Here is a 25,785-nt window from a genome sequence, read left to right as displayed (position 1 = left end):
GGAAGGAGGGAAGGAGGGAAGGAGGGAAGGAGGGAAGGAGGGAAGGAGGGAAGGAGGGAAGGAGGGTACTTAACAGATCATTAGTTCCTAAAACTCTTGGCTCACTAGTTTTTGGTTTTAATATAACGGTTGATTTTCTCCCTAGGAAGTCCTTACCCTTCTCTCTGCTCTCTCTTTCTTGAACAATTATACTACAGGTACCAGAGGCAACGCTGGCTTCAAATCCATTTGCTGATTCCCTCTCACAGAGACCTTCTTGAGATTCTTCAGCAATACTATCGACCTCAATGGTTACGTCACTCTCACTTTTTATACTTCGAGACTCATCTTGGCTGAGAGTAAGTGGTGAAGCCACTGAAAAGTTATGCTGTACTGCAGGAGGTAGGGCAGGTGGAATAGAAACAAGACAGTTAGATTCAGAGCTTTCAACTACTACATCCTCAGTACTGGTCTTATCCTTTTCATCCAAATCGTCCAAATCTACTTCATGGCAAACCAAGGTTTCCGGCCCAATCAGAGGCATTGCATCCTCTTCTTCTTTTAGCGGAGTATTTACAGTTTCTTCAGCTGGACTATCAAATTTTTCTTTAGTCAATTCTTGAATGCATTGGTTTGGCTCTGCTATTAATGATGGCATTCCTTCATTTTCTATTTCAAAGTGTTGTTCAAAATTTAAGTTTTTCATTCCGTCAGATGCAACACAATCACTGGTCCTTTCTTGAGAAATACTATTTGTCATTTCCATTCCATTCTCCATTCTTACTTTTTTCTCTGGTGATGACTGTCCCAGTATTTTCCGTTTCATCTTTTTTTCTTTTGCACACTGGTCAATTTCATCTTCTGTAGCAGAAGAAAAGTTTTTATTGTCTAATGAAGAAAATTCTATACTCTGAGCTTCTATATGAGGCTCAGTTCCTGCTTCATCCTGGCTAAATGATGAAATCTTTATAATTTCTAAAGAAAGATCTTTTGTCTTGCTTCGTCTTCCCTTTCCTTTAGGAGATTTCTCTGCCTCTTTCTTAATTTCTTCTACTTGTTCCACTTTATTTCCAAAAATCTGTACTACTTGTTCATTCTCTCCAACTTCTAACTTCAAGGTTTCTAAAGGCTGCATTTGAGTCCTATCATTTTCTTTTAATATATGTGCAGCAATCTTTGGATTTTCTTCATCTAGTTTATCATCACTTAAACTTTCATTTTTTTCTAATTCTTCTTTAATATCAGGAGAAAGTTCTTCATTCATCAAATTCTTTTCTAAAAGGTCTTCTGTTTCACTATCAGATGAACAGGAGTCTGCAAGAGGAAATACTGTATTACAAAGGTTTCTATCTTAATTACCAATGCAATTTTATAATAAAAATTCTGCCAAAGACAAAACTCTTTATCAAGTACCTCTGAATACCTCCTTGTAGAAATTTCTTATGTAAAATAAATCAGGACTTCCCTGGTGACACAATGGTTAAGAATCCGCCTGCCAATGCAGAGGACACGGGTTCAAGCCGTGGTCCGGAAAGATCCCACATGCCGCAGAGCAACTATGCCTGTGCACCACAACTACTGAGCCTGTGCTCTAGAGCCCACACGCCACAACTACTGAGCCCGCACGCCGCAACTACTGAAGCCCGTGCACCTAGAGCCTGTGCTCCGCAACAAGAGAAGCCACCACAATGAGAAGCCCACGCAGCAAAATGAAGAGTAGCCCCCGCTTACCACAACTAGAGACAGCCCACGCGCAGCAACAAAGACCCAACGCAGCCAAAGATAAATAAATTAAAAAAAAAGAATCATACATTTGTGCCGAAATGGGGGAGGGGGGACCTCAAATTCCATGTGAAAATACATTGCATAGAAAATATTACTGTCTCAATTCTATAAAAGAGCTATTTTGCAATTTTTACTAGTATCGTATTTAGGCTACAGTAACCCCTAGAAAAAGCAAAGGACTAGTACTGAGATATGAAGTTAATATGTTAAGTGGTTTGATCTGAGATCTAGAAGGTACTGATTAATAAATGAGATGCCCATTGTGTGTCCTTAGAAAGGAATATGATATTCTACTTAATTCTGAAAAGATGTACAGAATGAGAAGCTTGAATTCTCAAAACTTTAAATATTCCTCTGATTAACAGACAGGAAAGTATAGGCCAGCTACCTTAAATCATTCTCTTTAACTCAGAAAAATTTTAAAATAATAACTAGGGTTCTAAGACGGTACAGAAGTTGTAAAACACAAAAATTCTACCCACATAGTGCTCATATTCTAAAGAAGTGCAAAAAAGCAAGCTTAGATGTACTTTTTAAGTGAAAAGGTGTGTAGTTTTATTTTGTGGTTTTATCATATACAGAATTTAGAATTTTTTCTCATGGTAAAAAAAGTAGGGACTTCCCTGGTGGCGCAGTGGTTAAGAATCCACCTGCCAATACAGGGGTCACGTGTTTGAGCCCTGGTCCAGGGAGATCCCACATGCCCCGGAGCTACTAAGCCCTTGCGCCACAACTACTGAGCCTGCGCTCTAGAGCCCATGAGCCACAACTGCTGACCCCATGTGCCACAACTACTGAAGCCCGCGCAGCTAGAGCCAGTGCTCCGCAACAAGAGAAGCCACCGCAATGAGATGCCCACGCACCGCAACAAAGAGTAGCCCCCGCTCACCGCAACTAGAGAAAGCCTGCACGCAGCGACGAAGACCCAACGCAGCCAAAAATAAATATAAACAAAATAAATAAATTTTTTTTAAAAGTAGTTTTTTACTTTTATGAAGAAGTTTAGCAAGACCATGTACAGTTCTGTAGACTATATACTGCACATGGGCATGCATCTAAGAGGGCATCTTCCACTTTGCGGACGTCTTGCATTTGTGTATTATGACAACCTTCCAGCAGATGGCAGTAAAGAGGAGGAAAGATGCCGTTTTCTCCACATGGTGGACTCACGGCAATCCTGTGGTTCAGAAAAGCTTTTTTCTTCAAGGGAGGGAAATTTTTATATGAACGTTTTTCTAAATTTAACATTTCTTAAATTACATGGAAAAATATACAAAGGTAGAAAAGTGGGAAAAACGGTAAAATCAGAAAATATGTTCACCTATATTCATCACAAAACATGCCTCTACCACATTAGTTTGTCCTGTCTTTGAACAACAGTCACAACTTTATTGAAAGATCCTAGGTGAACAGCAATAGATTACAGGAGACACTGGTACATGCTTTGTAGGACAGTGCAGCACACAGGAGGACGCATGGCTTGTCAACGCATCCTCTGTTAAAATAGAATATTCCTAGGGGGGAATTCCCTGGTGGTGCAGTGGTTAAGAATCTGCCTGCCAACGCAGGGGACACGGGTTCGAGCCCTGGTCCGGGAAGATCCCACATGCCACGGAGCAACTAAGCCCACGTGCCACAACTACTGAAGCCCGTGCACCTAGAGCCCGTGCTCCGCAACAAGAGAAGCCACCGCCACCGCAATGAGAAGCCTGCGCACTGTAACAAAGAGTAGACCGCAACCAAGAGTAGACCCCACTCGCCACAACTAGAGAAAGCCTGCACACAGCAACGAAGTCCCAATGCAGCCAAAAATAAATAAACAATTTTTAAAAAGAATATTCCTACGGTATTAACAAGAAAAGTTATTCCTAATTAAGTAAAACATCACTAAATTTTAAATAAACATGATACAGCAAAATAAACATTTTCTTCAAATCAAATTTTGTAGTTTAAATCATATAGTAAAAGCCTAGGGACTTTTCTGGTGGTGCAGTGGTTAAGAATCCGCCTGCCGAGGCAGGGGACACAGGTTCGATCCCTGGTCCGGGAAGATCCCACATGCCGTGAAGCAACTAAGCCCATGCACCACAACTATTGAGCCTGTGCTCTAGAGCCTGCGAGCCACAACTACTGAAGCCCAGATGCCTAGAGCCCGTGCTCCGCAACAAGAGAAGCCACGGCAATGAGAACCCGCGCACCGCAACGAAGAGTAGCCTCCGCTTGCCGCAACTAGAGAAAGCCCGCGCACAGCAACAAAGATCCAACACAACCAAAAATAAATAAATAAAATTGATTCCTTAAAAAAAAAAAAAAAACCTAGATGACTTTCTATGAATCTCTCGCAAAACTGAAGTTTTATTATTTTTATTATTGATTTTTAAAAAACCAGTGATTCTCAGAATTCAGCACCTTCCATTCCATTTGACAGAGGTGAGCTGTCTGGCATATTGATGTGAGCACTTCTGGTACCTGATTTTCCGTCGCTGTTTGGAGTCTTAGACAAACCATATGGCATGTTTGATGAAAGAGTAGATTTTAAAGGAGGTCGTCCCCGTTTTGACTTCTGCCTCTCCTCATCCCTCTTTTCATCCTTTTCACTGTCTTCTTTGTTCTGGATAACAACAACAAAATGTATGAGAAGCACCAGCCTATGAAAAATGAACAGTCTACTTCTCCAAGGAAAACTATAACTCAAAAAGGTCTGTTATGTCAACTCCTAATCTGTAGTTATGGAAAAATTAAAATTAAATCGTTTTCTAAAATATTTTTGTACTTATGTGAATATGATGTTCTACAACTTCAACTTGTAACACTGCAATTATATCGTGAAGGTCAGAGTCAGTACATTAGAGAGCTATACACTACTCAGCTCTCCCCCTTGTTTCTTACTATTCCCTGAGGAAAAGAAAGATACGTCATCATCTCTATAGCAAAGGCTGAAAATTGTGGGCGTGCATGAGGGTACAACTGGCCAACATATGTCTTAAAATTTAGTATCAGCTTCCAGCATTTAAAAATTAGATTTCACATTTTAAAAAATACAGTTGTCTTGAAAAATCCTAAAATCTGTCAACCCTGGGTCTGCATCCCACAGCAGAGTGGTTAGTTCCATTCCCTCTAGATGAGGAACTTGACCTCTTCTTTGTCACTCTCAGTCCTACTTTACACCCCTTTTCTAGAGAACCTCATAGGCCTTTGTGTTTGAAGTCTGTGCCCTAGGGGTCGCTGGTTTTCACCTTTCCTGAAACAGCGTGGTAATGTGTTTACATTTTTTACTTTTTAAGCTTCTGTGTTGTAGAAGAGAAAATCACAATTACTTTGAAAGACTCAAGATGATTATACAATGAGAAAACAACGTTTACAGAAAATACAATATGAATTAATTCCTGTACCTATCATAAAGGATATGGCACCTATGTACATACTTTAGCTTTTTTCTTCTGTTTTTTCTTTGGTCCACCTTTGTCCAACGGCCAGATTATCCTGTCAGCCTTCACCCATTCATCATACCTTAAAATAAAGAATATATTAAAAATTCACAAGAATACCTTATTTGAAAGGTACTCACCAAATAAAAACAAGTGAGATAGGCTAAAGAATTTGGTTCTAGCGTTGGCAGAAATGCGAAGGGCACGGATGCTAGTTTGCTGGTAACATGTGTGCCAAGTACTCTACTAGATGTTTTATGTACCTGCCCCCAACAGGGCAAGGCAAGAGAATTTCTCAGGGAAAACAGGCTTACAGGGATAGCAGGGTAGGCAAACTCTAAATAGATTCAAGATTGTTTGAACTGCCTTCTTTTCCACAACTCCCACACACCTGAGCTTAATGAAATAAGTGATTCTGCACTGGAATTCATTCTATTGATCGAATAATGCAAAACAAGTCAGGTAAATTCAAGTTTGTAATGTGCTCAGTTCCAGATTATTTTATGAAGTCCTTTTCAACTCTTTTCCTCTCAGAACTCTCTCTAGCCTCCAGTATTTCTAATACAATCTTATTCTGAATTGTACCACCTCTAAGACTGAAATTTTTTATAGATATTTCCTTTACCTACGTTTACTCTGTTTAGCTCAAGTTGAGAACTCCTCATTTTCCCCTTTCCCAAAATACTGACATCACTTCTAAATTTTAACATAGTCAGTGCAAGTTACTAATCAGGGGCAAATAAGGAATTAAACTTCCTAGAACTAAATAACAACTTTCGTATTATATGAATATATAGGTATTTATAGAGCTCAACCAGAATCTAAAATCTGAACATTTAAGCAAAAAAACTACAGGCAGTCCTCGCTTTGAACTTCACCATGATGATGGGAACCATACCCTCACTCTGTTACCGAATTACCGTGAAGTCACGCAAAAGAAGGACACTGTTCCAATATGCGCAAGTTCAGCTGACACAGTACCATGACTACCTATATATACTATGGTTTAAAAATGATCTTCTCCTGCATTAACCCAATATCTAGCAGTATGGAAGGTCAATGAAAACCCATAACCATGTGAATTCCAGTTAGGTAACCACTTAGGAAGAACATGAGCATGTAATAAAATGACTGTGAAGAAGAGTCATACAGTAAAACATTAAAAAAATGAGACAGAAGGATGACAGAAGGGGGAAATTACACTGATGGTAAATAAAAGTAGATGGATGTGAACTAAACAGAATCTGAGGAAAAAAGGCTACAATGGGCTGCAACTGCAAAGCAGGGACTCGAGGTTGGTAAGTGCGGTCTTTCTTCCCAAATTCAGTACATACATACAAAACAACTGGGAGATGGACGAAAAAGTCTGTTTTTAGTGTTGGCAGAAATGTGAAGGGCACAGGGGCTGGTTTGAGAAAAAAGAAAAGAAATTTTAAAGTTTTATACGCTATTCGTTAAAACCATACTCTTCTAAAATGACGTGAGAGGACAGAAACCAAACTCCCCCTCACTAAAGAAAAGTTAATGTTTATTGAGCACTTACTAACTATATTAGGCACTAATTATATTAACTTTGCATGTTAATGTAGATATTAGCACTGCTTCTCACAGAATCCCTGTAAAGTAGGTACTCTGTCTTCCCCAATTCAGATGAGGGAATTGAGGCATAACAGGTCACACACTGAGTATGTAGGGAAATTTTGGAGCACTCTGGCTCAAAGCAACTACAGGGCAAGCAGAGATACTGAACACACAAGACTTTCTAAAGGAGAAAGAGAAAAGTAGTCCCTGCCATTCAGGAACTAGCCTGGTACTATTAGCTGGGCCTTGCTGTTGCTACGGAGATGTTCTGGCCCTCACAGCTTGGGCGTGTTGTTCTCATGTTGAACGTGAACAATTTCACAGAACATCAACATCAGACAGGTCTGTTCCGTGACCATAATGGATCAAGACAAAAACAAGACCACTCCCTAGTTGTGTCTCAACACAGAAAAAAACAGGAACATTTTCCAAGCCACAAAAATGACCAAGCATCCTTTTTTTCCTGACTGCTGCTGCTTTACCAATTACAGCACTAACCTTGCTCTAGTCTTCTCTCCTTATAGATAAGATTAAGATAACCAATCACAGAATTACCCCCCACTTCTTGACAGCATCCAGTCTAGAGCAAAGCCCCACTTCCTTAAACCCACCCCAAAATCACCTAACAGAAGCTCAGATCTAAGTCCTATCTAACATTCTTTTTTTATTAATTAACCAATTCAGAATTGTTACAGTGCTTGATACAGGTTTGATTTCTGATAAATTTAATAAATAAACAAACAAACAAAACCACTTGCACTGTTGGGCGCCATGGCCCTGGCTCCCTACAGGATGTTTCCACAGAATCCTGGGCTATTGCTTTTCCCCAAGGTGGTAAGCTTTCACAGATCCACCCTCTAACTGAGGTGCCATGTGGTTCTCCAAGCTGTGTGTTCTCCCTCACTGAAAATGAGTAATAAATCCAACTTGTTCAACTACAGATGTGATCCTGGTGACCTTTGGCTGGAAGTATTGACATAGCTAGTAAAACAGTGGGAATGATAGGAGTCTTGGAAAATTCAGATACAAGGTGTGCTTTGTAAATACATATATACTATTTGCTTTAGTTCTTTAAAACATTAAATTGATCTTTCTGAACCAATGAAAGAAATTTCAAAAAAAGAAAATAATTTCTTGCTTACCTGACATTCCATCCATAGTAATGTACCAAGTATAAAACTTCTCCATCATCAATTTCAGTGCCTTTAATACTGGCTTCATAGATTTTCTGCGTTTTCCCTCGTCCATATTTTACTTTCACTTTGGTTCCTGTTAGGCAAGGTTCTGTGTCTTCCTCATCTTCCTCCCCTTCAGAGTCACATTTACTTTCGGTTTCTTCCCTGCAGTAAGTTATAACATTGATAATGCTACTAATAACTTAATGGAAAACAAAATAATATATGCTAAAAGAATCCAACATGTAGAAGAGTCATAACCTAATTCATGTCAGTGGAGGAGGAGAAGAAGGAGGAGAAGGAGAAGATTTTTACAGACTACTAAGGACTTTATTTACTATGTAAAGGTGCACTGTACCAAAAGGAAATCCATACTTCTTAAAGGCCAATCAATAATCACAGTTAATGATGATGTGGAGTCAAATAAGTCACTTTCGGAAAATAAGGATAACATGCTTTGAGAAAAAGTCTTTAGGATTCATACTCAAGTGCCACCTTACAGGCGAAAATGACCTAAAGATAGTTTTTAACTTCCTGCAACTAAAATGTCTTTTAAGTCTACTTTACTACTACTTTCTGCTCAATTCAGAATGGTTCTTAACCAAGACTAGTTTTTTGGTGGGCAAAATAATGAACAAGGGCTAACTACCTTAGTAACTCTATCTTTTAAATTATTGATAGTTTCTATTTTAAAGGTTTCCCCACCCTAACAAAGAAACGATACTTGAGTATTAGGCCACTTGTTATAACTGTGGCATAGCACCAGGAGAACAAAGCTTTGCACATCTAATGTTGGTTCCTATTTGTTTTTACGCATCTCCCATCAGTTCTTCTTTGTTTTGATAATCAGATATAAAGGAGATTCACATAGGGAGGTCCAACAATATTTTTCATATTTTTATAAATAAAATTCTTTATTAGCCTGGCAAGGATTCAGAAAAGATTTGCATCAAAGATCACACTAGTGTCACAAGAGTTTTAAAAAGCTTAAAAGGAGGTACTGTGTTCTGTCATAAACATAGGGCATTATTTTAGGGACCACTGGGGGACCCAACATGAAGAAGCTTTGATAACCCATTAGCAGTGGGAATGTTTTCTTTCCAAGGGCATCTTCCAATTATATCCTCATAAGGTAATTTCAAAACACCATGAGAAACTACTTAAGACAGAAGTCTCTATAAATAAAAAAGTTTCCTATTTCCATAATTCCTGCTACTGAATGAGAATACAGACTATGTTTGTATATTCAATTTTTATTTAGTAAAAGGAAATACCATTCTTCATATTCAAGTCTGAAATTTTCTGCCTCTAAAATAAATATTCCATTTACATATCAATTAATTATAAAGGCTTTTCAAACCACATAATGTGTATGTGTATATATGTGTATTACATGTTTGATGCATTACTATAAAATATACACATTTTGATGCTTATTTTTAACACATCTTCAAACTGTAATTAGGCCTTACGTTTTAGGTGGTTTATCTTTGCTTAAATTTATTGTCCGAATATTTCAAATACTATACTCACATCATTATACTCAACTCCAATTATTTCCTCCCACCTTCCCTAATCCTAATCCTATTTCACGACAGAACTTGCTTTATTCACTAACCTAATTCACATGTAATTGTGAAAGCTCCTGCACCTATTTATACTGAATCATAAAATTGCCTCTCCCACCCACCAATCATTACTATTTTTCCAGTAATTTTCTCAACAGTTAATTTTCAGATGGGTGTCAGCCACTAGTCGGAGGCAGCAGGCCACTGTTCCCAATTTTGCTTAGTAACTCGAATTTCTAGAAAATTTAGCATCAGATGATAATCAAAAAATAACTATGGAGGAGAGCTTCTATACAAGTAAGTGTGTTATGCTGCTGTTGCTGAATTAAAATTCATTTTTTAGTAGTGTCTAAAAATTAGTAAATCCATTTGACAACAAAGAAATGGCCAACTGAACATAGTTGGACATTACCGTGATCTAGCTAGACTGCCTAATCATTGGTTATTTTTAAGTCAATTCAGTCCATACGTGTGTAATACATGAGAAAAAACAAAAACAGTTTTCATTCAACAGCAAACAGGATGAACATTAAAAGGCCGAAATTTAATTGTTGTGATGTGGGGCAAGAATGTACTTTCCAAACTAGAATCAGGGGTGCATGCCACTTATTCTAATACAATACCTTGAAAAAGAAAAATGTCTTAGATAAAGCTAACACACAGAAACATCTGCTAGTACTGTGCACCCATGTGTTTGTTAGCTTTCCCAAATTGTACCTTTTTTAAAATGGAATTTTTGCTGTCGCTGTTTCCTCTTGTCCACTTCCTCCATTTTTCTCCAGCTCCCTTCCCTGCTGTCAACTGCAGGACCTTTCTTTTGACTGGGTGGCGCAGCCTTCTTTGAGGCCACTGTTTAGGGCACAAGTGCTATTAAAATGGTGCGACCAGTATATTCTCCAATTCCGAAAGGCGATACACATCATCTTCACAATGTGTCTCACCTTCATTAGACAAGAGGAATGGAAGTCCCAATAAGAAAACATTCCCTCAAACCTGAATCTCTAAGCAGGAACAGAGCGCTGCTGTACCCCAGACAGGTGCTTCTGGAGAACAAATATAAGATAATATACCTCTCTTGGCTCTTCTCTTCCTCTTCCTCTGAGTCTTTGTCAGAATCCTCCTGCTTTTTAATTTTCTTCTCCTTTTGCTTTGGTGTATTTTTTCTCCCCAGTAGTAACTCATTTTCTTTTTTCTCTGCAGTTTCATAGTCATCATCTTCATCCTTATTTTCTGTATCATTATCTTTTAATTTGTCTTCTGTTTTCTCTTCTTCAATTTCCTTTTTAATAGAATTTGCATCTCGAGCAATTCTCCTTCGTCCCTAATAGGGGGATAAAAGCTTTAAAGTAACTATCACTACAAAGGGCAAAAAAACATAGAAAAATGCATCTTTTCCTTAAACCTTCACAGCAATGACTCGTCTTCTCTCTAGCTTGAGACATGACACTGATAGCCCATCAACTCCTGAACACTTTTCTCTTCCTCTCAAAAGGAAAAGAATAACCCATGTAAATTACTTAATTATGTCCAAGTGTACTATGATCCCTGGCTACATACTACATAAAAAATAAAAATTTTCTCCTGTGTTCACTCTATTATCTCACTTTTAATATTTCCTGACTATAATAAAATTTTTTAAAGAATTATCTAAGTGTCAATGATGTAAGTTAATAATAATAAATCAGTCCCTTAAGTTTTTAGAAGTTCTGTCATCTCTAATTCTACTGTTTACGAAGATGAAATTAACATATCACTGTGTTTCAGTGTGATTACATTTTAAAAGGACTGAACTGTATCAATGGCCAAAAAGTGAGCTCATTTCTTTGAATGAGTATCTGGAGAGCTCACTAGGCCAGCAGTAACTTGTTATACGCCCAGCAGCTTTTATCCAGTCTCTTGCTGCATGCTCAAATGACCATGAAACTGTTGAGCCATTTCATTATCTCCTAAATTCTCCTTCCAGTCAACCTCTATACACTGGCAGAATTCCCCTCTACTTGGAATAAAGTGAGGATAAAAAAAGAGCCAAGAACTTTGGGAGCACTAGAATACTTAACAATATCTCAGTATAACAAATGTTTTACCTAGTTGCCGACTATGTGCTATTTAAACATCAAAGGTCGGGGAAAAAAAGAACTTAAATGTAAGTTCCATGAGGGCAGGGTCTCTGTCTTATTCACTTCTGTAACCTCAGATCTAGACAGTGCCTGGCACATGGCAGGTGCTCTTTAAATATTTGTAGGTAAATGAATGAAAGCATCTGTTATCCATCAAAATTTAGGTTTGTATAACTTATACCTTTATCCCAGAAATCCCATTTTTAGAAGTCTGGCCTCTGTATTCAGATAAATGAGGAGGACATTTTTACAAACCTCTATATTTAGATAAATGGGGAGGACATTTTTACAAGCGTATTTATTGCATCACTTTTTATAATCATAAAAAATTGGACAAAATCTTGAGGAAGGTAAATTTATGATACCTCCATACTACGCAGTACTCTGCAGATGTTTTACATAAAGATGAGGAGGGTCTTTATGTAATGACAAGGAAGTATGTCCACAATACATACAAGGGATATTATTCAGTCTTAAAAAGGAAGGAAGGGCTTCCCTGGTGGTGCAGTGGTTGAGAGTCCGCCTGCCGATGCAGGGGACACGAGTTCGTGCCCCCGTCCAGAGAATCCCACATGCCGCGGAGCGGCTAGGCCCGTGAGCCATGGCCGCTGAGCCTGTGCGTCCGGAGCCTGTGCTCCGCAACGAGAGAGGCCACAACAGTGAGAGGCCCGCGCACCGCAAAAAAAAAAAAAAAAAAAGGAAGGAAATTCTAATGCATACATGGATGAACCTTGAAGACCTTATGCAGAGTGAAATAAACCAGTCACAAAAGGACAAATACTACATAATTCCACTTATATGAAGTACCTAGAGTAGTCAAATTCATAGAAAGTAGAAGGGTGGTTGCCAGAGGCTGGGGAAGAGAGGAATGAGGAGTTACTGTTTAACAGGTACAGTTTCAGTTTTGCAAGATGAAAAAAGTTCTGGGGATGGATGGTGGTGATGGTTGTACAACAATGTGAATGTAGTTAATGCCACTGAACTGCACATGTAAAAACGGTGAAGATGATAAATTTTATGTTATGTGTATTTACCACAATTTTTAAAAATTAAAGAAAGAAAAGAAACAAACCACTTTGGATGTTTCATGAAATTCACTAGAAGATTCCATTTACTAGATGATAAAATGGACAGTTTTAAAAAATGGTTTCTGAGCAAATAAAAGAGAAGATGATTTCACCTTTTCTTTTAAATACAATTTCACTGAAAAATAAGATGCATTATAATAAGTGAACTAATCTTTGACAGTGTGATTAAATTTTCTTTCTACTTCTAAAATTTGATAAATCCTACTGTGTAGACATCATCAGACAAAGATCAAAATAGTGAGGGACAATTCCTGATTTGAGTTATATACTAATGGAGAGGAAGAGTAGAGTTAGAACATAAAACCAGTGTGCACATGACTAGGAAACAAGGCAGAGCATGAAAAACTGCCACAAGAGCTGTACAGTGTGTTGTGAAGTCAAGAGAAAGAAAAGATCCCACCTGGCTGAGGGCACAGGTATTATAAAGAGGAGATTCATTCACTCAACAACTATTTAATAAGTCCTTACTATGTGCCAGGCACTATTCTAGATGCCTGGGATCTCTCAATTAATGGAATAAACACTAATCCCTGCCCTTGTGGAGTGTGATACTAGTCCAGAGTGGGGTAAAAGAAACAATAAATAGTAAACTGAACAAGTAAGTAAATTACAGATAGAAACAGCAACGTTAGAGGGATTGCCAGTGCCAAAGAGAGGAGGTAGGTTACAATTTTAGGTAAGGTGACCAGGATAGGCTTCAGTGAGGTGACACTTTAGCAAAAGACTTGACGGAAGTGAATATTTCAGACCGACCCCAGATGAGAATGACTTGAACAAACATAAACAGAACAAGAGGAGGAATGTTTTTTCAGGCAGAAGAAATAATATGTGGTATATTTAGAGAAAGGGAGCTAGGCTAGCCTGGCTGAAGCACAACCAAATACTGGAAAATAAACTAGGTTCATAGGAGTATTTTTGTGTATATCTGAAAATGCCCATAATAAAAAGGTTAAAATAATGCTAAAAATGAACTAGATAAAACTAGTCTTAACTACTTACCCTTGGAGATTTTAATTCTGTTTCTTCTCTTTCACTTTCACTGTTTGAATCAATATTTTCCTCAGGTTCACTCTTCACTTCTACTAAAGGCATTTCTTGATCTACTTTTGGAGCCTCTTCCATGGATTCTTCTAAGTCTTTTTTTTCCTCTTTTACTTTTGGTTCATGGTGGTGAACAGTTCTGAACTGAATATTTGCAGAACGGCAGTACTCCTCAAAACCATAGAGATACCTAAACAAACAATATTTCATTTTAAGAAATCTTAGTCTTTACATTTAACTTGAATACTATATTAAACGCACACATGTTTTTTGAAAAGGAAAACTCAAGCCTTTTTTTTTACAAAGTATTTTTTCTGTTACTGATTTATTGGTGTTTTATATAGGAAAACAGACAAAAATATTGATCAGAAAATATAATTTCTTTCCTGAAAAATCTGAGCTTGTGATAAGTGAACACAGCTATCATAGTTTTGATGTGAAGGCTGTTCACCACAAAAGGTACAACTCTATAACATGTATCGTAATTTCAGACTATAAACACTGCCTGTATCTGTGATTTTGAAAAGAAAATCAGAACATGAAAAATGGAGTAAAGCAGACTTGGTACACTGAAATAACTTTCAATCACAGTATTTATTAACCGAAACCTTTTTATATACTTTCTCTGACTTTAATGTTCTTCGACTGATGTGTTCTTATTTAACTGTTAACAAATTAAGTGGAAAATACTCCTTGTAAATATGTATTCTTTGATGAATAAACTATACTACTTACTTTCTATAAGCAGTTTTTACATTGTAGGAAGCAGCTGAATTCAAAATAGGAATGCCAAGGTCCATATAAATTTGCTTCCATACAGCACCACTATCAATCTGGAAAATTAAGTTTTTATTTGTTAATGTTTGCAAAGGGAAATAATCTTTACACTAATACTGTATGTTCATTAAGAAAATGTGCTTATTACCTAAAGTACATATTATAGTGTAACATTAGACAATTTAGCTTTGCATTACAGTCTTACTTACCTTGTCACATCCACCTTGATGATAAACCAGTCTGAAGAGTTTGAAGAGATTGAGATCTTTATAGCCCAAAACAGGTGGTTTGTTGATTGGAGTACCTTTTAAATATCAGAGAGCAGAAATACCATGTTAATTCCAACGGAAAATACTAAGTTGAAAACAAAGCTTATCAATTTCTAATTTCCCAAATATCACTAATCAGAGGCATATATTTAAAGAACCTCAAATTATATAAGACAACACAAAATATTCTCTATATTCTTTACACAGTATTGTGGTGGTCTTTAGTTTTACTGCCACAACTAATAAAATAACCTCTCTAACTGCCACTGAATTGGATAAAACTAAATCAAACCTTGGGCCTGCAAGGTGTAGCCAATGATGTTGCTGGTTCAAGAAGCCTGGGCAAGAAAACATACAATGGAAAGGGCACATTTTAGGCCATGGTTCCATTTTGAATACTTCAACACAAACGTTAAGATGGGTGGCAGTCATCTGAAGGATCATTGCTGAAGGCCACTAGAACTGATTTATCTGAGGATTTCCAGGACTTACATAATGCCAGTAAGTATGATGATTTATAAAGCTTCTATTTCTTCTAACTTTATTAGAAATCCTACTCCGTTTAGATACGGGCTATTATGTTTAATTTGTTGAGACCAAGGATCAGACTAGTTTACTTGCCACAAAAACGCCATTAGTAAATAATGGGTATGTAAATTTACATTATGATTGTTCACTTTCTATTACTCAAATATTATTATAATATTTTCTGGTTTCATAAGTCTCAAGAAGATAAAATTTAACTATACCAAAACTACTTTTCCTCTACATTTGTACTCAAACTAGACATTAGTAGTTGTCTTTATTCCCAATACTATTATTATCAGCTATAACTGATTCTTAGGCTTGAAATCCAAATCCCTGTACCATGATTTGAACAAAAATAATACATAAACCTAGAATATAAAACAGTAAAAGAAATGTCTACTTTTTTTGGCCATGCCACACTAGTTCCCAGACCAGGGACTGAACCTGGGCCCTCAGCAGTGAAAACGCTAAGTCCTAATCACTGGACTGCCAGGGAATTCCCAGAAATGCCTGCTTTTAAATAATAAGCATGAAAATACCTCTGTCTTCCATAAACTTATAAAGCTGTTGAAGGAAGCTGTCCCTCTCTTCAGGATCAGGTTCTTCCTCAGGCTGTAAAGATAAACTATATAAATATACAGAACAATGAATAGGAGATACACTGTCTTCTTTGTTTTTTGTTTTGGGAAACCAAGGTAAGGGAATAAAATTTTAATGAAGCCAGAAAATATGAATTTTTCTCAAAATCCTACAACGCCATACTTTAATTCATATTTTGATAGAGCTGGTTTGATGTGACTGTCAGGATATACAATCTCTACTCTTCACCCCATTTATCAGTTGAAGCTTCCCATTAATTATCTCTGTGGGGACTAAGATTAGCCATGAGGAAAAGGTTTAGGAATGGGGTGAGAGTGTTTTCACCTCATCTGGTGTTTTTTAAAAAATCCTCAAAATATCATGTGGCCCATAGGAATATACTGATAGATAAGCGTAATAATTACAAATGTATTTATTATTTTAAAATAATCCACATACTAATATTAAAATTTTGTTACTGTTGAATGAATATAAACCAGAGGCTGTGAAGTCGCATGGCAAAGGTTTTTTGTTTGGATAGCACAATGTTTTAAAGAAATTTAAATGCATGTAAATGAGCCATATAAATTTTATTTTGTCCCAGACTCCACCAGCCCCTCTTGTATCACAGTAGCCTGCTTTTCTCATTTGGCTTTCTTGCAGGGCCTCTGTAGTTGACTTTGCAACCCCTTAAAATAGAACAATGAAAATTATTTCTTAAGGAAGGAAACTAGATACATAACTACAATTTAGTTCTATGGAAAAAAAATTAATGGAAACATTCATACAGAAACAACTATTCCTACAAATACCTATTTGTGTGTTACATTTTACTAATTATATAAACCTAATGATTTCTTCTTATGCAAACAAATGGATTTTGGGTTTTAATAAAATATTTCCTTTTCTGATAGACTACTTATAAATTAATATTTGGGAAAATTCTTGAAGTTTAACAATACTATGGAGAAACAAAGAAAACACTGATATATTTCATATAAATTATCATAATTTAATTTCAGAGTACTACTTTTTTTTTTTTTTAATAGATTTATTTATTTTTGGCTGCAATGGGTCTTCGTTGCTGCCCGCGGGCTTTCTCTAGTTGCAGCGAGCAGGGGCTGCTCTGCGTTATGGTGCGCGGGCTTCTCATTGTGGTGGCCTCTCTTGTTGCGGAGCACGGGCTCTAGGCACGCGGACTTCAAGAGTTGTGGAGCATGGGCTCAGTAGTTGTGGCTCGTGGGCTCTAGAGCGCAGGCTAAGTAGTTGTGGCACACAGGCTTAGTTGCTCCGCGGCATGTGGGATCTTCTCGGACCAGGGCTCGAACCCGTGTCCCCTGCATTGGCAGGTGGATTCTTAACCACTGTGCCACCAGGGAAGCCCCAGAGTACTACTATTTTTCCATGTTTCAAAACAAGAATTCAGACTTTTGTCTTTCAAAGCCATATTCAAAACAAAGGCAACTGTCAAGCAATAAATATTGAGTGCTCACAATCCAGAGAGCAAAAAAATTTTTTTAAGTTTTTAACAGCTAATAATATAGCCAAGATCAATAAACATGTAGTTAACTAAAATATATTTAAAAAAACATGAGGCAATCAAGGTCGATTAAAATATATAACATAAAAAGCATGAGGCAATCAACGGAAAAGTCTTTCCCTCAGTACAGTCTGTTTTTTTCTTTCAGTACATTCATGAAGAATGACTTACAGGGCTTCCCTGGTGGCTCAGTGGTTGAGAATCTGCCTGCTAATGCAGGGGACACGGGTTTGAGCCCTGGTTGGGGAGGATCCCACATGCCGCGGAGCAACTAGGCCCGTGAACCACAACTACTGAGCCTGCGCGTCTGGAGCCTGTGCTCCGCAAGAAGAGAGGCCCGCGCACCGCGATGAAGAGTGGCCCCCACCTGCCACAACTAGAGAAAGCCCTCACACAGAAACTAAGACCCAACACAGCAAAAATAAATTAATTAATAAACTCCTACCCTCAACATCTTCTTAAAAAAAAAAAAAAATGACATAGCATCGGAGTACTTTCAGTTTAACAAAATTTAAGAAACTTAAGTCGAAGTTCTAGTAAGCCTCAAAAATTAGCAATATACGGGCTTCCCTGGTGGCGCAGTGGTTGAGAGTCCGCCTGGCGATGCAGGGGACACGGGTTCATGCCCTGGTCCGGGAAGATCCCACATGCCACAGAGCGGCTGGGCCCGTGAGCCATGGCCACTGAGCCTGCACATCCGGAGCCTGTGCTCTGCAACAGGAGAGGCCACAAGAGTGAGAGGCCCGCGTACCGCAAAAAAAAAAAAAAAAAAAAATAGCAATATACAGACTTAATAGTTAGCAATATACATACAGACTTAATAATCACTACAGAGTTAATAAAGGTCTTTACTAAATACTCAGATCAAGACATGGCAATTTTTTCCCCAACTGCATTAAAAAATTTTGCTTTTACAAGGTTGTGAAAACAACTGCCAATGAGTTAACTCAAGAAAAGAGTAATCTGGTAGCCTAAGAATCATTTCAGATACTAATTTTAAGGACTTCTGGTATGGGGAAAAAAATAAAAACAACTTATACCAGACTGGGTCTATGCTTTGCCTGTCCCTCGTAATCACAATAGTCTCTCCTCAGACTAACACCTCATTTTTAGTATTTATGATCTTACAGAATTCAAAGAAGACTGTTGTATCCAGTATATGTAAAAGCAATTGTTTTTAAAAAGCACTGGTTTGAAATCAAAGTTTCTTCCAAAAGCAAGTGAACAAAATGAACCCATCAATTGCAAATAAGGTATTTATTAAGGTTTTACCAAACATTTGATAAATTCTTAATTAAGAATATAGTTTTATAGATAAAAATCGGTAGTTTAAATTCATTGGAATTATAAGTTAGTGGATGTCAAGAGTGTTTTAAGTACCATGAGAAACTATGGCCATAAAATTTTAAGTTCAGAATGCAGTTATCAGGTGTAAAAACAAGATATAAATGAATAAAGAATTCTACTTAAAAACAACTGCCTGCTTGAAAGGAAATTTATTTCGAGTAAAAAAAAAAAAGATGATGCTATAAACAAAGTTTTAAATTTACCTGATGGTCTTTGCAAAACTCAAAACTGCTTAATCTCTTACAATAAGTAATTCTTCACAATCATTTTTTTTTAAAAAACAGCTGTCCTGTTAGTCACCTTAGAGTAAAATTGCACATGGTAGAAAATGCCTCCAACTAGAAGACTCTGCCTTTATGACTTTTGTATGGGGGTGGCGCTTGCTATCACAATACCTGCAGGGTCTCTCTCCCGGTTGGGAGCCAAGAGGGTTTTCCATCCCTCAAGGGTTCTGAAGTGGGACAGGGCTATAATAATGGGAGGTGGAGCCCACTAGACTGCTGTTGAGCCTTCTTCCCTTCGTTTAGTCAAGGATGTGAAGAGTAACTATGCACCCCGTAAAATGCCAGGGCAGGGAAGGGGGCTAAGAATATAGAAGAGGCATGAATATGATCATAATTTTAAGAAACTTACAATTTTAGTTAGCAGGAGTATAACTTCCTAGTATTATAGTAGTTGTATATCTATCTACTACTAGATTATGTATTTTCTGACTTTGGACACTATGTCTTCAAATACAGCTCAAGCATTTTTGATAGTTACCATGAATCACAGACTTTTGCAAAAGTATTGCAATTCAAATCAGAAAACTTTGGCCCTCAAGTCTGGCAGGAGGTGTGGAAATGTAAAACCAGCCAATTCGACAAAATGTGATAAGTGTTGTAAAATACATAAAAGAATACAGGAGCAAGGTGAGGGGATGAATGGTTCTGCTGGGGCTGCGGTGATGGTGGTAATAGTAGGGAAAGCCTCAGAATGGGAAGAGCATACAGCCTGGGAACAAGAGCAAACAGGATAAACATGAGGCTTGCAAAGGCAGGCTGTGATTAGGAAAGGACTTTGTAATGATATGTTAGAGAATCAGAACTGGACACTCTGGGTAGATGTGAGATTTGAGAGAGCTAGAGAGGAACTAGGTCAGATTTGTATTTTTAAAAGTTCTCTGAGTTTGATGGATTGGAAGGGAAAGGGGAGCTACTGTCACAGTCCACAAAGAGAGGATCAATGCCTGAATTAGTCTTGCCACCTGATGATGGAAAGATGACCCCTCCCCCTGAAGCAGAGAGAAAAGAGAGCATGGGAGAGTGAGAGAGAGGTGTTAATGCTGAGATTTTTTTTTAGTTTAGGTTATTCATGTTTGTTGTCCTCAAAGTTTCAACATGTTATAAGTGCTCAATAAGTTCCATGAAGTTAAAGACATGCTGATTTTAGTCAGTTTTATTGTCAATGACTGGTATTTACTTTTATTTTTATTTTTGTGCCCCAAAATTAATTTATTCCAAGAGGAATCTCATTTTTATATTTCTAGTTTTAAAAAACCTACTTCGATGCAGTACAGAGGGACAGACTGGAGTAGGGAAAGCATGGACATGGAAAGAACAAGTTGCTACTGCACCAGTCTAGCTAGGTGAAAGAATAGAGTGGCTTGAACTAAGGTGACAGAGAGTAGGAACTGAAGGAAGTGGACAAATTTGAGAGCTATAAAGTAAGTAGAAGAGACAGGATCTGATGTCTCATTGGATAGGGAGGCAAGAATGAGAGGATTAAGGGGACTTCCATTTATCTAGCTTGAGTAATTGGGGGAATGGTGCTTCTATTCAAGTTAATTAGGAACAAACAGGGAAAGGACAGGTTTTGGGGAAAAGATGAGTGCAGTCTTGCACATACAGAGTTTGAGGACTTACAAAATATGAAGAAATCCTCATTGGAATTTTAATATAAATGTCTGGAGTTAAGAAAGAGACATCTTTGATGCACATATAGATTTGGAGTCATTACATCATTTAGTTACGAAGTAAACCAGAAAAAAATGCAACGTCATGTATGTCAGGTGATTTAAGAAGGTAGGCATGTCAAAGATGCTGAATGCCTACTAAGGAGTCAAATGAAATCATGACAAAAATTTGTTGGACTTAGCACAAAAATTTGTTGGAGGTCACTGGTGACCTTAGTTAAGTTGTTTTAGGTGTGGTGGAAGTACAAGATGCACTACAGTGAATTAAGAGTGAACGGGGGGCAGGGTGGTAGCGTCAGGAAATAGAACGGTGTATATACCTCTGAGCAATCTGGCCATTAGGTGGAGGGGTTGGTGGAAGGAATCTGGACAGGTTGCTAGAAGGTTGGAAGAGATGTAAGCCTGTTTTTAAAAGCTGGGAAGAAGGTTACAACACAAAGGAATAGATTAAAGATGCTGGAAAGAAAAGAGATACTTCACAGTCTAAGACAAGAAAGAAGGGAATGAGATCCAGAGCCTAAAAAGATGGACTCTTCTTACAGAAGAGGACAACATACTATCAATTGTACATTAAGGGAAGGAGAGCAGGCAGGTGGGGTTTAGAGCTGGCTCCCAATTTGAAGCTCCTAGTTTCTTTCCAAAGTGAGTGGAGTGGGGGTAGCGTTGCTGGCTTAATGGAGGAGATAATGATTAGATTATAGAAACTGAGAACCAACCAATAGTATTGAAGGCCCAATGAAATTTGTTCATCATAAAATTTAGAGTGGTACCATTCTTCTCTGTTGTGTACACTTAAACAGAAAATTTCAGAAACCACATGTCATGCCTAATATATTCATTATGTGGTAAGACACTGTTTTATAATTTCACAAAACAGTTTACAAACAACCTGCCTATAACAAATTAGTAATTCCCCCCCCATTTTAAAAGGTACATATATCTTACTTTCAGTCATCAAGCTGTGGTTCACATGCTATCAAATCTAAGGTTTTAAAATCAGTCTTACTAACACAACTATAAAATACCTTTTTCTATAAGTACATTAAAATGTAGGTGTATTTGTGTGTACAAATGTGCAATCCTCATTAATCTGATGAGGTGATCCTAATTTGGTTAGAGTCTTATGCTAACACTGTGAAGAAAGGTTTTGCTAAAGACATTAGGACATTTTTGCTTGCTTATTTAATAGGCTACACTTTAAGACCTTAGCAGATAAGTTATTACATTTGAATGCAAGCTAAAGTCTCAGTTATTCATTGAAGGTTGGCTTTATAGGGTCTGCTTAGAAACACCTGATTGGCAGCTGGAGTTATTAGATATACCTAAAATACTAATATTACCTTTAAATTTTTCTGTAAATTTTATTGACTTAACAGGATTTTCCTGAGTTATCAAGCATTTACTATAGGTTTATACCCAAAGTGATCTTGAAATATTACTAACAAATGCCTTTATGGTTGATCTACAAAAAGGCATAAATACACAAAAAACACTTGATTTAAATATTAAAAAAAAAAACCTCACATTTCGATGAATTAAAAAGTTCAAGCACTTACGATTTTTATAATAGGGGAATGTAATCCTAGGAATTAAATTTAACAGTGATCCCTAGAAGTTCAACGACTGGAGAAATGGGTGTCAATACTTCTAAACAAAAAAGAGCATTTCTTGGGCTTCCCTGGTGGTGCAGTGGTTGAGAGTCCGCCTGCCGATGCAGGGGACACGGGTGCGTGCCCCAGTCCGGGAAGATCCCACATGCCGCGGAGCGGCTGGGCCCATGAGCCATGGCCGCTGAGCCTGCGCGTCCGGAGCCTGTGCTCCACAACAGGAGAGGCCAAAAAAAAAAAGAGCATTTCTTATAAAAATTCACGAAATTCTAATTTTCATTACTAAATATGAAATTAAAGGAGATTTTTGAAAGGGCCCAACATATAAGCCTACCTATAGCAAACCAAAAGGATAAAAGAACTAAGACTAGTCAAATTCCCACCTGATATTCAGTTTTCTAAACATTCACCTATTTATTTTACCCTTAGACAACTCTCCTACATTCATCCAAAGTGAATATAAGTCAGGAGTAAATGAATACCTGACATCATTGTTTATGTTTACATGAACTTTTCAATCAATTTCAAAGCTCAAAAGGAAATTCAGTAATATCTTTTCTAATATAAAAATGTCCTAACAAAATACATTTAAGTAATACCCACAAAAATATTCTCCAGATCCTTTTTCAATATAATTATCAATGACTTAAAATGTAGAGTCATCAATATAGGTAGGACCTACTTCCTGTCAGACTCTCAAGTCTCTTCCTACCGAGTAATAGTATGAAATATATTTCTTGTACTCAAATCCTAAACTACCAGTGCTGAGGAATTCAAAATAATATTAAGTATAAAAGATGCTCCTCCACAGTAAGTCTCAAATCTCCTGATTAAGGCTATGTTAGGGTACTCAAAGTATCAAATATAAAAACAATGTGCACTGCCCATTAGTACTGCAGAAGTATCTAACACTTGTATGATTCTACTGCATAAAATTTACAAACACCAAATGGCTGGCTAAAGTATTGTTACAGTGGTTTACAGAATATTATAAAAGATCTTTTTGATCATTGTCAAGCAACATTAAATCCTCATGGAAAGCATAGCATAATTACATTTTGGGAAGAATATGATCTGTAATGTAAATATAACAGCTTAGCCTCACTTATATAGTAAAGGCCTGTAATGACTAAGCCAGGTAGGCCCTGGCTTATCAGATTTTAATTCATTTTATACCATATCCATTTTTTTCCTTTGCTAAATATAGATTAAACTGCTTTTCAGTTTTACAATATATCAAATTTTAAAAAATTACTGTCCAAGACAGGTTAGAATGATTCAGCATCTAAATCTTAAATCCAAGAGCAAGAAATGCAGCTGATTTTTTTTTTTCTAAAGCAACCCAACCTCACTAAAGAAAATCTACTTGTACAGCCAGAGAAAAAGAGGAAATTAGTTTCTATTAGGTAATTCAATGAAGTATATGCATGAAAATGAATATCTGAAAAATAGTTTTAAATAATCATATAATCAATGACTACATTTTGCGATTGTGCTTTTCTTTCTTTAGATGAAAAGCATCTTGGTTCACTTAATTTTAACAGTTCATAATTTAAGTAATACATTTTAAGAAGATACTATCCTTACAAAGGTCCTTACCTTTTTAAATTTCTTTACTTACTACCTGCAAACAATAGGTAACAGAGCTTGCCTCTGCTCTTCATTCTTTTTTACTAACATTACTCACAGCTTAAATAAAACATTATGACTTTTACAAAATTAATAGCTATAATAAGACCACTATTTACTACTTACTATTTTACAGCCATACTCTCTACCCTTACTACTCAGCCTTTTTAACCCTCTTTGTTTAAAATTTCAGGTTTTTTGGGGGGGTGGGGATCAGGGAAAATGCATTTTGAAAGGGATACAAATCAAAAGTATTAGCAAAAATAAAGAGACTATGTATTTCAGTATTTGGCAATATAAGATCCTAACTTCAATGTTTCAATGTTAATTTAAAAAAAAAAAAAAAGCAAAACCAGACTCCAACAGTTCACACCCTGAAAATGTGGCCTATTTACCCTGAAAACATATAATCTATAAATAAATACAGATAAAATACAAAAATCACATTTAATATTTAGACTTTAAATCCCAAATTTTTCCAAACTGTCATTATCATTTTCATTTCAAACTCTATCTTATGTTTCAGAAAAATAGCCTTCATCCTCTGATATTCTAAAAATAGACTCCTACTGTCTCTTCTACATGAAACAATTACGCTTGGTTATGAGTCCTACCATATCAGCCAAATCATCAATACCTAAAATTCTTATTTAACCTCATTTTTGGCAATCAAAATGGTAATATATAAAAAAAATCTTACCTATATGCTGCATTTTCTTTCACATGTAAAATGGTTAGATTCCCCTTCTACTTAATCAGTACAGTATCTGAACATTTTTCAGTCTGACTTGCAATATTTGCTTTTCCTCTTAGGGCATAGCATCCGCAGGGTTATACAGCACTACTTACATTCTCTTCCACATAAAAATCAGACATTACATGAAAGGAAAAGAAAGACAGCCCATTTCAAAGCATCTGGCAAACCTCCATTGGCAACCCGCCAAGCCTCTGCAAAACCTTCCTGTCTTTCCGAGCATGCTCACTTAAAACCAACAGCCCGTTACTATGGCAACTCTGTAGGCAGCCTGTAAGTATGAACCGCCATTCTGATTTCAGAGTGCAAAAAGCCAAATACTGCAGGGGAAGTAAAAGGGAAGAAACACCCTATGCCCTATATCACATACAAGTACACTCATTTTGTTTCAAAAATTCTTATTTGTGTATGTAAAACAGAAACAAACATTCCACATTTTCCAAGCAAATATTTGTCATGCTCAAATAGGTCTTTTTCAGTAAACTCATTCTCTTTGTCTGCCCCGAAGCCCCTTTACCTCATAACAACCAAAACTATACTGGACAGTTTATCCCACTTGACAAAACAGTGCTGAAAAAATAGACAGCAATATTCATGAAAGCAATTATGTGGTACTTCATGAATGATTTCCTACAATTACACATACATTCTTAACAACACAGTGATATTACAAAGAAAACCATTAGCACCTATAAAATACAATCTAAATCTTTTCTATGATTTATCCAACTGCCAAATGAAATATTCTTCCATTTAGATAGGATTTTTTTAATCCTCATTATCCTTGAGATACTGTGAAATGTCTGAAAGAGGTGAAATTTCAAAGTTAAGACAGACCAGACCTGTGTTCAAATCCCTGCTCTCCACATTTGAGCTGTGTCATCTTTGGAAAGTTATTTAATCTTTCTGACCCTCACTTTTCTCTTTAAAGTAGAATAACAACAGTTACTCCATCTGGCAATAATTTAAATGAGTTAACACATGTAATATACCTAAAAGTTACATTTCCTTCCTCTTTGGTTATTTGGAAAAGATGTTA

At 36.9% G+C, this 25,785-nt stretch overlaps 1 protein-coding gene across 2 annotated transcripts in view; it reads right to left on the bottom strand.

Moving 5' to 3' along the window:
• The window catches only part of ARID4A (AT-rich interaction domain 4A), a 58,001-nt gene that overhangs the window by 10,016 nt on the left and 22,200 nt on the right, over nt 1–25,785 (bottom strand). For both annotated transcript variants that reach the window (XM_029237539.1, XM_029237540.1), the window contains 9 exons: nt 15,876–15,948; nt 14,749–14,843; nt 14,498–14,595; nt 13,721–13,952; nt 10,587–10,837; nt 7,916–8,113; nt 5,190–5,274; nt 4,234–4,375; nt 157–1,293 (listed from right to left, as the gene is read on the bottom strand). In XM_029237539.1, the coding sequence (XP_029093372.1) occupies nt 157–1,293; nt 4,234–4,375; nt 5,190–5,274; nt 7,916–8,113; nt 10,587–10,837; nt 13,721–13,952; nt 14,498–14,595; nt 14,749–14,843; nt 15,876–15,948 (2,311 nt within the window). The remainder of the gene's footprint in view (nt 1–156; nt 1,294–4,233; nt 4,376–5,189; nt 5,275–7,915; nt 8,114–10,586; nt 10,838–13,720; nt 13,953–14,497; nt 14,596–14,748; nt 14,844–15,875; nt 15,949–25,785) is intronic.

Source organism: Monodon monoceros, unplaced genomic scaffold (genome assembly GCF_005190385.1).
Source record: "Monodon monoceros isolate NGI ecotype Baffin Bay Population unplaced genomic scaffold, NGI_Narwhal_1 Super_Scaffold_21, whole genome shotgun sequence".
Lineage (NCBI taxonomy): Eukaryota > Metazoa > Chordata > Mammalia > Artiodactyla > Monodontidae > Monodon > Monodon monoceros.
Note: the sequence above shows the minus strand (reverse complement) of the source record. Positions and strands in the feature narration are given on the sequence as shown.